General features: G+C 34.1%; 1 protein-coding gene across 1 annotated transcript in view; it reads right to left on the bottom strand.

Annotated features, from left to right (window-relative positions):
• RIMS2 (regulating synaptic membrane exocytosis 2) overlaps positions 1 to 18,065 on the bottom strand; it is a 492,192-nt gene that overhangs the window by 224,120 nt on the left and 250,007 nt on the right. Inside the window, 6 exon segments of the mRNA XM_067292312.1 lie at positions 1,907 to 2,019; positions 3,205 to 3,251; positions 7,772 to 7,895; positions 8,703 to 8,802; positions 11,038 to 11,157; positions 12,554 to 12,762. Of these exon segments, the coding sequence (XP_067148413.1) occupies positions 1,907 to 2,019; positions 3,205 to 3,251; positions 7,772 to 7,895; positions 8,703 to 8,802; positions 11,038 to 11,157; positions 12,554 to 12,762 (713 nt within the window).

Raw genomic sequence — 18,065 nt, 5'->3', positions numbered from 1 at the left:
TCTTTAACTGGTGAGATAAGATAGCTGTCTAAATTTTTGAACTGCCTACTAATGTGAGGTGCCTAAATTGAGACAGTAGGACATTAATTTTGAGAGTAACTGAGCACTCGTGACCTTGGTGTCAGTCACTGGAGCCAGGGGTTTTCAGAATTACTATCAGTTGCACTCTGAGGGAAACAAGGGCATTGTATAGTAGGGAGTACTGTATACAGTGGTATACAGTATATAAGAGGACAAAAAGGACAAATGTGGTGAAGATCTCTAAACATCTTCTATCATTATTTGGTTTTCTTAGGTGGGAGGAAATGTTACAAACTTAATAAATAGTTAAAGGCATCTATACCTTGAAACAAATGAACAAAAAATCATTAAAAACAGGAATGAGTTAAACCCTGAATTTATATGCCACTCTGAGATGTATGTTAACCTTTTTGAATTCTGTCATTCTGAGTAATTTAGAACATATCTCCAAAGCCCCGGTACTATTTTTATGCATCTCAAACTGCAATATCCTATCAAACTGCAAAATCCATAGAATTAATTAATAACTTTGCCACTAAACCCTCATCTTGAACTCCTGAAGATTTTGTTTCAGGAATGAGAAACTGAGGAAGTCAGTTCTGTGTGGTTTCCTGCTTCTCACACAGGTTTTGGGATCATCTTTCTGCAGTGCCAATGCACTGGACATCTGAGCAGCTAACTCTGCATCACCCTGGCAGCTATGAGCCAAAACTTGTTGACAGCCTACTCTTTATGAGATTTAGCCAAAAGAGCTTTTCTTTTTTCACTGTTTCCAATATTAACATTTTTTGCCATATTGTAAAACTATATTAGTTTTTAAAAACTTCAATATCTGTATTTTGATAGTTCACATTCCCTTGTTGTTATATTTTGTACAAAGTTCTCTGCACTCTACACTGATGATTTCTAATTCTACATTTTTTCAAAGGATTCAGTCTTCCAAAGTATTTAAGTACCACAGTTGCACAAAATTCAGAATTATATATTGCAGATGGCTGGTTTGATGAGCAAAACAAATAATGTCTCATGCACTGCAAAATGGAGCCAACATGGCTGCTGACCAGACAGAAAATATTTATTCCTCTCTTCTATAGATACCATAAACCATTTGTGTGAGACCTACAAACTGTCTGCTTAGATTTTCTGCCTATTTTTATAGCCCACTCATTATGTTAACATAAACATCTTGGAGGAATATAAAAGTGACCTTTTCAAACCTGTTTAACATCAACTTTGCACTGCTTCCATTTTGTTTTCCTCTCAATTTCAAAGGGTACCAGACCACAACTAAGCACTTCTGAAAAATCACACTTTGGAGTTGTAAATGGCACAGAATGGTGTACAAAACCTGAGTCCTTCAGTTTAGCACAAAAATTATCCTTTCAAAGAAAACATTCATATAATGAACTTAGTAAGAGTGAAGAACAAAAGTGAGTAACACGACATATTGGTACAATGAGTATAACATTAGCAAACAGGCAAAGGGATATCTGGTAAAAGGTATATACGAGAGCTAGGGCATAAAAATAAACACTATTATTGTCCAAGCACACAGGTGATAAAACCTACCAACTGTACATGTAAGTGTTACAGTTAAAAAAGCATACACACTCAACAGCACAAATATAACTGGAGGCCAAGATTAGGCCTTTCTGAATATCTGACTACCAATGTGACAGCTTACTAGAAAAATATACATATATATGTCTAATACATGGACTGCTCTTAAAAAATTATGTCCCTTCCTATACTGAGATATATAGCATAACTAAAAAAAATAAAAGGTTTAACAAGAAATTTATTTTAGAGCTAGCTTGCACTCTGCACAAAAGTTTGGATATGCTGAAAAAAGTACAACATTAATATCAATGAAATGTTTACATACTGAAAGTTGTCCAGATAAGAACTGTGGAACATCCCTTAACATGCCAGGACTCATAGGAGAAGTCACTGAAATAGAAGGTCGGTCCATTTTTTGAGATTCAAATGAACTAGAACCTGTAATTATAAATATTTTTTTTATAAATAGTACCACTTACATATTTTTCACAACATTCTTTAAATAAAAAGATACAAATAATCACACATACAATAAAGTTGTTTATTGTGGCAGAATTGCTATTTCACCTATTTAAAGTGACCAAATAATGATACTCAATCTTCTGATGCTGAAATGCAATCAAAAGCTTACCAAGTTTATTATAGCTGCAAAATATCATCTCAAGCATATAGAACAAATAATAGCTTATTCAAATATTTTCCACAGTAATAATGTCTGTAAACTGAAGGCCCAAAATTCCTATTTACATTACTGTGGTCAAAGGAATTCAGTCTTCTGAAGGGCACATATTATCTTGTACAATTAGACTAATTTTTTAAGTAGATTTTTATAAAAATATCAAGATGCAGATGAAGTATTTTGTACATTTTGTTTCTAACCTGCAAGAGCTTCTGTCAGAGAACAAGTTTTGACATATAAAACGTAGAGTAAAAAAAGGACTGTATTGTAAGTACAAAACACTGCTTATTAATATTCCGTATCTCACAAAATGTAATGGATTTTATTTTAGGACTTGGATCATCAGTGAAGAGTTATTGCAGGAGTTTCTTCACATTACTATAATTAAGTTTATGACACTGCATTTATTAATAGCTTCTATTACAAAAGAATTCTAAAACAATGATAAAAAAATAACTCCAGGCTGAAATCCATTTTACAAGGTCTAAGCCAAAGAACAAGTTATTTTTCTCTCATGAATATTGGTTTAGCCTATTTAAAGAGAGCTGAATGGTCCTAATAAAATAGAAGTGTTCTGATTTCAAAGTAACTGTCTCTTTAGTTCTAAACAATGAATAGTTCATCCTCATTTTTAGTTTAAAGGGAAATTAAAAATTGAGATTAATATTGTTGTATATTAGTTAGCATTATGCTTTTCTTTTCAATATAAAGCAGCCTCAATTTATAACAAAATGTCAAGCCTCAATTGACATATCCCTACTTCTGATAGTTTATTATTAAACAAAGGTAGATGAGATAAATAGATAACACGGGGTGATGACATATTGAGACAAATACAGACAAATGGACAAGGGCTATACTGACTGAAACAACCATCTATTTCAATCTATCTGTGCTTACATAAAAGAGAGAGAAGATTTTCCTACCCCGCAATTGAAACTTACTGGACTCCAGCTGTGCATGTGTGCTGTCAGGTATTCTGGGAATATCCCTGAAATCAGGAAAAGTAAGACAGGCTGATCTAACAATCATTTTCAGAGTTCAGTTAAACTGCAACATTTTTCAAGTCACCATGGAATGCCTCAGGAAAATCGCATGATTGACTGATTGTCTTCAGCCACAGGAAGATTTTTCCTTTGTCCAATATAAATAATTTCAGTGGCCAATTAAAAGCTACAGCACAAGGGCTTGGTGAGTGCAGGAGTTCTCTGGCTGCTGAGAGGGAATGCTACCACTGCTGGGGAATCAAAATGAGACTGCATGCAGTTTTGTGTAGTCACAAATAAAATAACTGAGTAAATAAAAAAACATATAAACAATCTCAGAATCAACTGCAGACTGAAACTGTGAGTAGGAAACTTTATTATGACACTATAAATGATTTAAACTTATTGGACACTCAACCAAACATACTGGGCCCTCAGTACTGGCTATCCCACTGTGTCCTTTACTCTTCCTGAACTCCACATTTGGAAGACCTTACCTTTTCTGTGGGAAGATTAGATGTACAATTTCATCTGACAAAATTACATGCTTGCATACACACGAGATGTTGGATCACCTGCAGTAAGTGGCATGTAGAGCTATGTGATTTTAGAGCCCTCAGGGGCAATGACTAAGTGCTTCATTACACCCGCGCACAGGGACCTATGCTTCCTGTGAGGGACAAATGTTACTATATTAACAATAAGCTAACAGAAACATTTTGGAGGCATTTGGGCAAAACAAGGCAAGGTGAAGACCTTCAGTTCTTAGTCACAGTAAGAACAGTATTTTAAATGATTTTGTGTGTTTCAGTAGATTTAGGTTTTTGAGAGGAAGGGAATGTTAAAAATGCTTTCAGTAATACCCACTACCTGATACAATGAAAGAAAGCCTGTACTACATATAAATAAAACTTACCTAGTTCCTTTTTGGTACTTCCTTTCCAAACATTTCTCAACAGTTGCTAGAAAAATAGCTTCACTAAACAGATTCAGGAATTCAGTTCACCAGGTGCACTGGTGCTGCAGTACCCAATAGTTCCAATGAATTAAAAGGCATGCAATTGGCATAACTGCCCACAGTGGCTAAGGAAATGTTACTGCCTCTGTTGCTAGTAAGCAAAACATGTCAGAAACTTGTAAGTGCTGTTGAAAAAGTAAATACTTAAGATTGCATATGGGATATTTGTAGAATTTGTAGAGGAACCCAATACTTGCCTATCACTTCACTCAGATATACACTCCAGAATCTAACCTTTAATTCAAAATTATTTCTCGCATATAAGTTTGAGAAGAAAACCTTGAAAATATGTACCATTGTGAACAGATGGAATAAGAGTTTTCTGGAGATAACTGAAACAATAAACTTGAAAGCTTTGAACACTACCATTTCTGTTCCTGAAATTTTCAGATACCAGTATTTCACAATAGTGTGAATGGCATTACTTACAAGGAACTCTTACCAAGACAAATAGATGTAGGAGAAACAGCTACAGAAATCTTGGATTGGCATGGAGAGAAAGGGGTTTTTGGCAAGTATTTTTAAGCATCCCTTGACATTTTAAGATATGTTTCATTGAAAGCACATTTGATTGAATAATTAACACAACACAATACATCATGCCTTCCAAAATCAAAATAGTAGTAACTAGGAAAATAAAATGTCATTCTAAAATATATATTTCTGAGAATTAGAAAGAGGAAAATGGAAAAGTTATTGCATGTAAGAGATAGCCAGATCCCTCAGAATAGCAACTTGGTCATCAGTTTTTATTGTAAGATAGAAAAAGGGATAAATTACATGCAGAAATGGCACCATCATTTTTGAAAAGGATCTTTCTATTTCATCTTCCTTTATCAGCTTAGCTTGTCATCTTCAGTTTTCATAACATTCAGCCCATAATATAATGAAGAAGAACTAACCATAGTGTTTACTGGAATTTGTCTTCGTATTCAGAATATCAGAATGAGACAACAGGTTCTCTCTCAACGAAGCTAACTGCCAGTCTCTGACTGTCTCAAGATTTCTGGCACAAGTTAACACACTACCATGCGACCATCATAAGACTCTCATGTCTTAATTAATAATAGGATATACCTCAATGTGAAAATGCCCCAGGGAATAAAGTTTGAATCTATTTAAAATTACTGAAAGTTCAGATTAACCAAAAGTCTGAAGCGATGATTATTTTATTCCTTGGGGCAGAACTCAGACCTATGGCTTTGTTCCCTTGGGCAAGTGTAAGATGTTCCTTTCTATAGCCCATTTGATTATGACAAGGAGTCTCCTAAACTGAGAAGATGCTATGATATTACCAGCTCATCAGCTGAAATCTCATGAAAAACACTTCTGAAGTTCTATTTTTTATATCAAACTCCAAAAAGTCACATATATCATCTGATCAAAATCCAAAACCTCACCACCCTGTAGTTGATTAAAATAAATACTCATTCAATGTCTAAATAATATCTCTAGAAGGTATTTATCACTGAGGCTTCAGATATAAACCCATTTATGTTAGTAACTGGAGATTTGGAGGTGAAGAACCTTTTTCACCTCTACTGTAGAGAGACGAGGAATCAAGTATGCAGTTTTTTAGCCCTGATCTGGCTCAGTTCTTCAGGCAATAAGGCAAATAGTTAATGCTGAAGAAGGCATCCTGAGAACATGCATGCCCTTCTTTAAGGAATTATAAATGAGCCGCTCTAGTGCCAGCAAGTGGTGCACATGGTTACGTCAATGAAAGACATTATGATAAGGAGGGTAAACAACAAAAGAGAGTAAACATATATAAAAGCACAGGAAAGAATAGAGGAGATTTCCCACAGTGAAGGGAAAGCAGAAAGAGAAAAAAAAATGGAATAGTTATTTTCAGTATGGGAGCTTTTGCTATAAACTGTTATTTGAGAGAAGTAAAGATCTTACCCATGTATGAAAGGTATGTGAAACCTCTTCTGAGAGAATATTCTCCTAGCAATGTAGTCTGCCCCTTAGCTTTACTATTTATCGACAACTCTCAAGTTATGCCAAGGCTTTTATGGATAAGATAGAAGATATAGCTTTTGCCCTGAAGGGGTTGCAATTCACTATGTATGTAAGAGATAAGCTCTCATCTCACTGACAAGATAAAGTAATTTTTATTACCAAGTTCCAGGTTCAAATTGTTAAACCACATTATGTCCTACAAATAACTTCTTCAAGTTGAACACACCCAGGTATGATATCTTGAAGCTAAACCCATAACAAATTATCCTCAATGAAATTTCAACCTCAGATTAGACATTTCTAGATTTTTTGTTAGCACTTCCTATTTTCAGTTGTTATGTTATTCATGCTTTCTGGTATGAAGCAAAGATAATCGTGTGTGTGTGTGTGTGTGTGTGTGTCTAACGAAAAAGGAAAGGGATAAATATATTTTTAATATGTAATTCCATGTAATAATATAAACATATTTCTCCCACATGAATTAGATTATTACATATAAATTACATACTAATTATATTATGAACAAAGGTAAGCCACAGTTGCAGATCCTATAAACAAGGCCTTATGCACAAAATTATCTTCAATCTCATTAATGAAAAGGTCTATGATTAGGGAGAGCAAATCAAATTCAGTGATAAGCATCCCTTTTCACAGCCCTGCTATGATCACCTATGGAACTTCCAGTGGAGAAATAAAAGAGGGACATGACTGCAGACTGTAGGAACTTGAAGAAAAAGAATGGATAAAGAAGGGGAATTATTCACAGTCTAAGATAACAAAGCAAGCAGAAATGCTCTATGGCTAAGTAAGAAAAATTTAAGTTTACACATTAAGAGGGAAGTCAGAAAGTCAAGCAAAAGCAGGCAGTGTAAAGCACCAAAAAAATAAAAAAGTGCTGGACCACTGAGGTAAGCACTACGAATAGCTATTCATTTAGATATGTTCTATATTACATACCAAGCAATAATTTAACAGATAATCTCCTCAAAGATGAAGAGGATGAAAATTTGGATTCAACCCTTTCCCCCAAGCATACTGATTATGTCATTAACATTCTGTATTTTGGCCAAAATTCTACATTGCAGACTATCAGTAAATAGAGTTCATTGTAAGTTCATTGTCCCAAGTATGAACATATATATGTTATATAAAAACAGAAGTGGTGAAGCAAGAATCAAGAATGAAGTTAATAATCAAGGATTTTGATGATAAAGCGCGTAACCACAGTTTCAGAGCCAATACAGGCTGGGACAACAACTAATCAACCACGGAAGGGAACCTATTTTTGACCCTATCAGCAGATGATGTTAGTTTGGGCACGAAGAAATGTCTCCTGCTGTCTCAGGGAATACAAGATTTCACACCACCTCATTCTACTAACTGTGATGGTCTATCATTCTAGCTGTACCTATGGCTTACAGAATTTTTACACAATTTTATCCTTTACAATATTTATAAATCTGTTTGATATGTTCTTTACCAAAAGTGAAATTTAGCGATACTTTTATCATAATTAATAGTAAAATTTACAAAGTTACTTACCCAATTGGCCTTGAAACTACAAGCTCCACCTGTGGCTCAGGTTTGGATTCTAAAATGATGTTATACACCTCCTCAAAGGTGGCTCCTTGTAGTAGCCGTCCATTCCATTCTAATACTTCATCACCTACAATTTCAGTAATAATACTCTGCTTAGGAAGTCTTCTGTGAACTGTACTTACAAGGACAATTTAAGCTATACTTTTGCAAGTTTACTGAATTGTGAAACCTGTGCTGTAGAACAAGTTTGGAGTCTTAAATATAGGAAAATCCTGAGCATTAAAACTTTTCTGCAGCTCAACGTTGAATAGATAAAGATCAACAAAACAATTACATTATCATTAGGACCCCTATTGAATTAGATATAGCTCTTACTTGCATTGCTAGTTGTGGCTTTAAAAAAAAACACACGATGATCTTTATAAAATGCAGATCTTTAAAACAGCATATCTAATCAGCTTACTATTTTGAAGACCCTTTTCCATGTAAAAGTTTAGTATTTAGGTTTTCTGATAGTTCTTATGTTAACACTTAATATTTCTTGCACATTCTCCAATGTAGCAATCCGTGGTTTGCATGTTGGGACAGAAACAGAACTTAAAAGTTTCTTAGCTGGACTGGTTCTTTTGGCTCATATGTGATAGCTTGGTTTAGCTCTAAATAAAAATATACACCATAAATTGAGTGGGCAGGACATCAGTGGAATATGTGATTTTGAGCACATGAAAATGTGCATGAAAACACAAAAATGTGATTTTGAAAAACATCAGATTTTATGTATTTCATAAAAGTAGCAATGCAGATAATCTAGTAATTATGTCAGGTTGAATTCTGCAGCAGCTCGCAACACTTATTTAATATACTTTTACTTCTAATTAAACTCATTCTCTTGTTACCACCTTTAGAAAAGCAACTCAGTAGTACAGATACATACCTGGTCTAAGATGCCCCACTGTATCAGCTAAGCTTCCTTTTTTAACTTTGGTGATAAACGCACAGAGTCGACCTGATTCAGTCATCTTTCCTCCTACTACCTGTTTCAAAGAGGAATTATTTTCATAGAATGAGAATTACTTTAAACAACTGAAACTTTCTGGCAACAGAAAAAATAATTAGATGATTTCTTTGGTTTTCAGGTAGCACGGGTAAGGCAGATACACTTGACAAAATGCCACAGAATATCAGCTGTGGCAGGCTATGTTTATACCTTTTCAGATATTTAAATAATTTAAACACAATGCAAATACAGAATGCTGAAGCTTTTAAACTTTACCATGCATACTTTCACTATTTCAGAGTACTATATATTACCAAAAAAAGGGAAGCATTGGACATTAGACTGCTTACTTCAACACATTTAGGAGAAAATAGATATATTAATGTAACAGAACTCATGGCATTCACATAGTCCTGACTGCTACTAATGGCACGTAGATGTAGGTATTGAGAGGAGAATATACTTGTTAATTTGTAGGCAAAGGGCACAAAAGTCAATGCTGTTAAGCCAAGATGTGCTATTCGGAAGCTATTTAGCTGAAAAAAAAAGAAAAAAATTCTGATCAGTGCTTTGCTTTGCTTTCCTGTTCCTTACCTACAATGGTAGCCAGTTTGATGAAAAAAATCTATATGAAGATTCTCATTTCATTTATTTAAATGTTGTGGGAAATCTTGCCTGCACAACTATAGGATTTATGCTAAGAACTCCATTTTCTATTTGCATTATTTTCTTTGAAAACTGTACTTTTAAAGTAACATGCAAAATCATATTACTATGCAGAAGGATTTATACTAGGTAGCAAATGTCTCTATCAATTAAGCAAATCCACTTTGGTTGGGCAAGTTTGATGAGAATACTTGTCACATTGAAGATTTCTCTGCAGGGAAATTCAAGTAAATTTGACCTTACTATATATCTTAGAATCAAGAGATTCAGGTATCAGGATCAGTTATAAGTGTGTGATCTTCAAATTCTTTGAATTCTGAACAGTCTTCATATAGGGGATGAAAGACTGTCATACCAAATTCAGTTATGCTACTTTCAATAGCGTAAATATTTTAAAAATCAGGTCAGGGGAAAACTGTTGAAAATCACTCTTTCAGGAAGTCTATTGAGATTAAAAAGTAGTTATTCTTGAATCTAAACTATTCATGAATGTTAATGAAGAGTTCATCTTTATAATAGAAGATAAACTATTTAAACATAATAATAAGTAATAGTGGCACTATTAGTCTCTTCTTTTGCATTTTCTGACAGGAAGACAATAATACACATACCAAAAGCAATGCTCAGTGGACTTCTCCACTGACCTCAAAATACAATCATTCATCAATTAAATTAAAATTCAAAAAATTTTAGAAGCAGATCAGTATAGTTTATAATTAATTGCATTGATAAAATTCCTATTTACAGTATATGACTATAGCCTAATCTGTGTACCTCAACTGAAGCCAGTGTCATGCTAAATAGAGAATACTGGATTAATCAAACTTCTTTATGATTTGCCACAATAAGGAAGTTGATTCAAAATAAATACATGCTTATTTTTTTATCATGTATAATTCAATCTCATTCTTGTACTAGTATTGATTTAAATAATCATATCACATAAAAATGAGATTATAATGTGAGCTAGACATACCTTCTTTATGTGTTGGAAGAGTACTGCACCATGAAAAGATGCAAACTCATTTGCAATAGTATACAATAAAAAAATACTTAGTATACAATAAATAAATGCTAAATAATTTTCAGTCTTGTATATTTAAAACATAATAAATCAATCAATCAGAGGGAAAAAAATCAAGAAACAGTGCTTTTCCAGTGGCAAACTCTGCTCCGGATCCAGGTGTCAAGTTCCAGATGGCTCCTATATCTTCCCAAAAGGTTACGTGCTTTTCACATTTCTCCTCCCTTCTGGGAACAGAAGTTATACTGCAGTACAATGCCAGTCCTGAAGAAAGTGGACAGGGCTTGGCTTGCCCAGCAAGGACACAATTCAGTATCCTGAAGAGCAGACATTCTCAGCAAACTTGGGTAAAACATGTCTAGTTCTGTTGCAAGATGTAATTTATTGAGCCTTTCAGGGATCCCGCAAAATTACTTTTGGTAGATGAATATAAAATTTCTTTATACCTTATTTTTGTGAATAAGAAGACATTATAGATATAGCTGTAGATACAGTGTATATTATGAGCATACTTGTGTTATAAATGCAGCTACTTTAGCTGAGAGAAAGTTATAAGTAGTTTCAAAATTGTACATTACTAACCTTCAATCCGAGCATTGCTCCTGAGTCTCTAGGCACACTTCCATCTTTTAGTCGTTTATTTAACAAAATCCGACCAATGAGACGATCTCCATCTTTGGATGGCTGCCAGGTTACTGGATGCTATCATATGGTGTTAATGGAAAATAAAGTGAATAGGATTTTAAAGAATAATATTTCAGTAATATTTTTCATTTCCTGATATATTTTTAAAATGCAATGGAAGTACTATGATTACACTAGTATTTAATCTAATACAATGACAGAAAACAAGTCCTGAAAAAGATTTATTTGGACATATAATCCATCACAAAGTATTTCTAAGATTTAAAAATATTATCAACTTTACTAAATCAAATTTGTAAATATCTATACCATCTTGGCATCTTCATAGTTGAATAGATACCGAAAGGTATGCATAGCTATGCATACACAATGACAATCACACCACAGTACTCACAAAAATAAATGCTGAAGTCTAGTACAGCACAAGACTAACACTGAAAAAGAAATTTAACTCAAACCAGAAATTTGATATATCAGGGCTTAGACTTGTTCTTTCCCCCCTATTCCAACCATGTCAGTTTTCTCTGAATAGGGCTGACAGACTTTTTTCAATTTGCATTTTCTCTCAGTAGCCCAAATATTAAGAAGTTAGAATATGTTAAAAGCTATAATCATTACTCTACATTTGAATATAATACTTCTTGGAATGATTACTGCACATATTGAGCATTGTTAGAGTGAATATTTTATTATTTCATTACTATATGTGGGCATGGTTATACATACTGTTGTATGCTGGCATAACATAATTAATAAAATTTTAAATAATATTTTGTTCATTTTGTGTAATCATAGCACTTTTTCATAAATAAACACCACTTTCATGCTCTACTTCATGCAAAATTAGCAGGCACAGACAAATCCCCTCTCATTACAACTAATAACTCTAAAAAGCTTATCATAATCCCCACCAAACCAAAAGCAAAAGTAACAAACACCAAAGCAGATGGCAGAGACTTTAATTCTGCACAATACTACACAAAAATGGCATGGCAACAAAACAAAGGAACAACTATGACAGTGAAAGGGAAAAAAGAAAAACAACTTTTCTGTGCAGAGAGGGACCCAATTTTCTCCTTTTTTCACCTGGGATTTAAACTATTAATTTAATTTCAGCCCCAGGAGTTCAAATGTAGTAAATCAGATAAGCCAATCAGCAGAATCCTTATTGTTAATTACTTCACACGTGAAGATAATACCATGATATACTATTCCGCAACCATAATAACGTTTCTTTTTGCCTCAGTAATTTTTTTTCGCTTGGGCTGCCAAACAGTAAAAGCTGCAAGCATGCAGGGACTTTTCATTTGTTTTTCTTTTCTGCACCTTAGGAAATGCTACATTTTCTCTAGAAACACCCTGTCTCATATTTTATGCACTATTTTAATGAGTGACAGAGAGCAAACAAAGACCAAATGAGCAGGTTAAAATGCAGACTCCGTAATCTCGGTACCTTCTCGCTATGGCTATGCTCCTCGTTTAGAGTCGTGCTACTACACGTATCTACCCCAGAGTCTTTAATCTGAGGCTCAGACCATTCCAAGTCCTCTTCCAAAGAGCGGCCACCAAAGCATACCAGTTTCTTTTGTCTCTCAGATAAGGTGTAAGAATCCGACAAAACTGCCTGCTCACTAGTTTTTCTTTTTCCCCTTTGACTGTCCCCTATAGGTGTGGGATAAAAAAAGGATACAAAAAAGAAAACATGCAAAGGCATAAATAAAACAAAGGAAATGTGAAATGACAAAGGCAACTAAATGGTAAGGCTCCACATGTCTCACCAAAGACATTGGGGATGCCTCACTGCTATGCCAAGATGTATGGTCCAACCAGTTGTAATCCATGTCTCCTGTGAGAATCAGACAGACAAGAGCGCAGTAAAGGAAAGGTGAAAGAAAGGACAGACAAAGATACAATAAAATTGTAAAGACTCCTGATTAGCCTAGCTGATTCATAACCTTTGCCAGCAGGACTTGCAAAGTGTTTCCCACACAAATTTAGACTCGCGAAACAACAGAATACATGAAATGTGAAATACATTGGGGAGGCAGGTGTGCATGTCTGTGTGTGCATGTAATTATATACAGTGTAAAGCATGAGGGATTCGGAAATAACTGTTTCTATAAAGTTCCTTACATTAAATTAAATCAAAGAAAACAAATTGTATTTTGTCCGTAACAGAATTTGCTGAAAGGAAAGCATCTGAATGGAGAACGGGTTTCAATCATAATCTAAAGAAACAGTTTTGTCTTAAGGAATGGATTTCTTTGCTTTCCCAACACAAACTAATGTTTTTCTAATCACTAAAATACTTAAGCAATGGGATGCTATATTAAGCTGCACTGTGGCTGTTTTAAAGAAGTTTAAATGATCTGTTAAAGTATGATAGGATTGTTAAGAAAAAAATACAGAATATTTTTAGAATAAAAAGCATATTAACTTTGCTTGAAATTCCCAGAGAAATATCTACTGTTTAAATATCAGGCAGGTATCTCATAATTGGGAATAAGCGTGTTTTGAAACTTTAATTTTTGACACTGTTTGTGGCAGACAATTGATAGGAAGAAAGGTTCCATGGTTTTGAACAAAAAGTCTAAATTAATAATACTGCTGTGAATAGAACTGGAGAATGATTCGTGTATTTTATCAAAATGTTCTCATTTATCCAGATATTCAAAATTGCAATTAATGCCTAGATATTTTGGCGCTATTGCATTTCCCTTTTTGTTTACAATACTGTTACTACAGGTTACTTAATATTTTGGTATTATTGTGTGCAGGAGAACAAGTTGACTTTCCTATCGAATTCCCCGTCCAACAGAACACTCAACCAATCTAGTTCTGCTCTTCTTAGTACAGACCACAAGGGACATGTTTCTATTTCCATTACCACATATCCTGCTCTGACATTGCTCAACTTCTTCCCCTGAAACTACAGCAATGAGTTTGTGAAATATAATTAATAGGTCTAATCATAGTCGGAACATCTAGAAAATCTTACATAGAGGATGTGCAGATACCACCGCATAACACTAAGGTACAGAAAGCTAATACATGTTTTGGAAAGTAAAATATAATCTCCTCAGAGGGATACTATGTACAAGAAGTAATATATTCCTTGTTCACTTGTTTTCTTCTAGTTCACAGACTTGCGTATGTAATATGCAAGCAAAATCACATCTCATTTTCATTTTAAAGAAGAAAATCTACTGAATATACAGCTTTTCTTTTTAAAGTCACTTTGAGTTTGAACTTAATTCCTTATACTCTGCAGAAATATTGTAGTATATTAAATATCCTTTGATTTCATAAAAATAGGACCTCATGAAATTATTTTGAAGATCTAATTCATATTTTCTAAGTAATAAATGAGCCTGCTGTAAATGTAGTAAGTGTGTTTCTTGATTCACTAGAAGGCAGATTTTAAATTGGGAAATTCTCACCAAACCTCCTGTCTTCTCATGACAGTTAACATTTTGTCTACATTATGAATAAAACTGTGAATATCCTGTAAAGGGAAAAGAAATATTGTTCTGAGAGCTAATAGTATTTCACAAAAGATACCTCTAGTATGGAGTTTTCAATGCTGCCTTACCTCTGTCTCCAAAAAAATGGCTTCAGGAGAACTGAGTTAAAGCATCAGTGAGCTCATAAAGATGTAGCCTTATATACATATACATTTAGAGATATCTAGAAGATAGCAAGACTCCCAGTCTACATATTGCCCATTTTGTAAATCCTTATTTAAAAATATATTTAAAAATGAATCTTAATAAGTGAAGAAAATTCACATCATTACACTGATGACAATGTTTCAACGCTATAGTGCATGAAGCTAAGGCACATGAGCCTATACTGTTTTTTCCCAGCATTTATTTTCTGTCATCTATACAACAGCTGTACCCAAAATCCAAAATCTGACTATAGAGTTGTAGTTTGGTTCCCTGTAATTTGGCACCTAAATGTACAAGTAGAGCACTTAAATCAAATGGGCTTTATAAGCAGAATAGTTTAAACTGATCATTCTTATTGATTCCAGTTCCTCACTGTTTCTGAGGAACAGCGTATTTTTGTCAATGACTAAACTTAAATGTAGATATCTACCATTAGGCATTATAGTCTACCACTGGAAATTACTTGCCAAGTTCTACAGTTTTAAAATTCTCAGCCATCTTTACTATAATTTATAATGCAACAGGAGCCACCAGAAAGGAACGCAGGGGTATACCTATTATGGCTTTGCTGTTCTGTAATGAACATCTTTCCCCAGACTTTACAAAGCTTTTCTGCACACTGAACATTCATGTTCACATTATTTGTATCAGTTTAGATGGCTTTGCCAGCTCTCCTATTGGTACATTTTCCCATATAAATTATACAGTTTTGCATGAACTTGTCAAGAGCAAGGATTCCTATCAAACTGAACCTTCACTTTTAAGACCTATGTAGGAAATAGGAAATAACTTGTTAAAACAGGAAAACAAGCCACTGAAAATTCAAGGTCACTGAGATGTACTGATTGTATACACATTCACACTGCTAGTGTGCATATATGCAGTCACCAATAACTGATCCAGTCTTTACTACTACATGCATGCCAACAATGTGTGCATATAGGCAAACATTCAAACACAGAAATTAAACAGTCTTGCAGCAAATGACATGCTCTGAGATGTGCTGTACGTATAAAAGTTCATTCTATAGGTATATAGATGAGCAAATGCTGAGCAATGTTAGGTTCTAACAATTTGGCATATGCACACCCATACTCTGAATGTACATACTGACTTTCAGTTAGAGACAGACACCTTGGATATATTTTTTTTCACTAAAGCTATCCGACCTAGTAATCCACATATATTAACAGACACACACATACATGACCGATAACTTAAAATTTTTAAAACTTACCATTTACACAGTAAAAATAAATATATCAATATATCCAACTGTAGAACTTTCAGTTTCTCTCTAGTTTCCGGAAAATGATTTTCTCGTAAGGAAAGTCCTCAGCAGTGGTAATGGAGACTGGTCTATGGACCATAGAAGACTTTTATTTTCTATGTCCAAGTGTTTAAACCTAGAACCCTGGCTCATTTGCTGTTCTAACTGATTTCTGCTTACTGAAAAATTTTCCAAGTGTCATCTCATCCATATATTATATGGTGCATCCACATACTCTATGTATCTAAGATCAGACACATTCAGCCCAGCACACCCAAGGCTTGAGCACACAGTAATTACTTACATTTTAAAAGATAAAGTTACCTTTCAGTAACAGTTACTCTTCATCAAATGGTAAGCCCTAAACCTAAATTTGCACAGAGACACTCGCAAAGTTGAGCCTGTTGCCAGGTTAATGCACTCTCAATTCTCCCTCCACGTTTTTTCCCCTCTCCTTTTCAATCAAGATGTAAAAAGCTGATTGTTTTCTTTCAATTTAGTTAATTGTTTCACAGTAAACATCAATTATTCTAAAATTCAAATGATAAAAAATAAGCAACAAGATCCAAAGACTGTACTGTCCATATCTGGTTTTCTTCCCATTAAAATATGTAGTTTTATGTAAGTTTCAAAAAAATTGTCATAGAAATTAGAAATGATAAAGCCCTTCTAGGTCATCTATATTTTGCTCTTAACACAGCATTAGAAGTCATCAAACAACAGATCTAAATACTATGAAAGTTAATCAAATGGAATTAAATTATTATTTATCTGAATATTTAAACTAATAACAATATATCCAGGAGGACTGTGTGGAAGGCCCTGCAGAGAATTAGTACCCATCTCTGTGAGAGACATTTATAGCTTAGCACAATTGCATTTTTTTGAGGTTCAAACAACTTAATAAAATGATTGAACATAACTTTTTCACTGCAAGTTCTATCAATACTAATATCTTATCTGGGCAAATGATTTATGAAATCTTGTGAAACGACAAGTAATATGTAAAAGATACATAGTTATTTGTTTCCCAGTAAGAAAATCCGTTAAAGGATAATCTTTACTCAAGAAACACACTGTATCTTCAATTCTGACTAGTAGAGAACATGTTTATTAGTCTCTTAGATATTTCTCTTTCACAACAGCAGATGCTTTATTACTGAGAATACATGCATTTAGGGTGTGCAGCAGAAATGACTCAGGAAAAATGTCACCTATTTGATAAATTATATAAGCTACAATATCAAAACCTTCTTTCACAGAGAAAGCAACTAATATATTATGAAACATGATACAGTCTTAGCTAATGTCATTATAATAGTATTCAAGTGCCTCATGAGCTCAGGAGTACAGCTGGATATGAGAAAGGACATATGTGAATTCTGCTCTTATTAATGTCAGTGAGCTACAGAGGTACATGAAAAGCTTGCCTGGACAAATTAGGTTGGGAAGAGAACTAGATCAGTGACCTAGCCTTTATGCACAAATAGCATTAAGCTAAAGGTTTTGTAAGTTTACTGATTTTTAGTATGTTTTGCTCTTACAATCGTTAGCCAAAATCAAGTAAAGCTTTTCTTATAATATCTCCACCCAGAAACCCACAGTAATGGGAACTTCCCATAGTGATGGGAACTTAAAGGGAAAGTTTGCTTTTAAACGAATTCTAGTCAGGTTCCATTTTCTTTCTATTCTAAAGTTTGAGTATGGATTTTTTGTTTTCTAGAACAGCTTTCCCACCCAGAAATATGGTATCTAAGTATCTTTTAAAAGGCATTGAATATAAATGCAACATACACATTATATGTTTACTGCCTTTTGAGTGAAGTTCCAAGTTCACGGTCAAGTCCAAAATCATTTCTCTTCCAAGTGGTTTATATGTAAGAGACTCAATTCAATTGGCCATACATAGGCATGCAGGGCCATTTGGGATGCTTTATGGTGCCCCAAACTTCACATAACATGTATGGATGATTCGTGTCTTTCTGGAAGACAGCTGGGATACCCTAAGGCATTTCAAGTAGCAC

The sequence above is a fragment of the Apteryx mantelli genome, chromosome 2 (assembly GCF_036417845.1).
Source record: "Apteryx mantelli isolate bAptMan1 chromosome 2, bAptMan1.hap1, whole genome shotgun sequence".
In the NCBI taxonomy this organism is placed as follows: domain Eukaryota; kingdom Metazoa; phylum Chordata; class Aves; order Apterygiformes; family Apterygidae; genus Apteryx; species Apteryx mantelli.
Note: the sequence above shows the minus strand (reverse complement) of the source record. Positions and strands in the feature narration are given on the sequence as shown.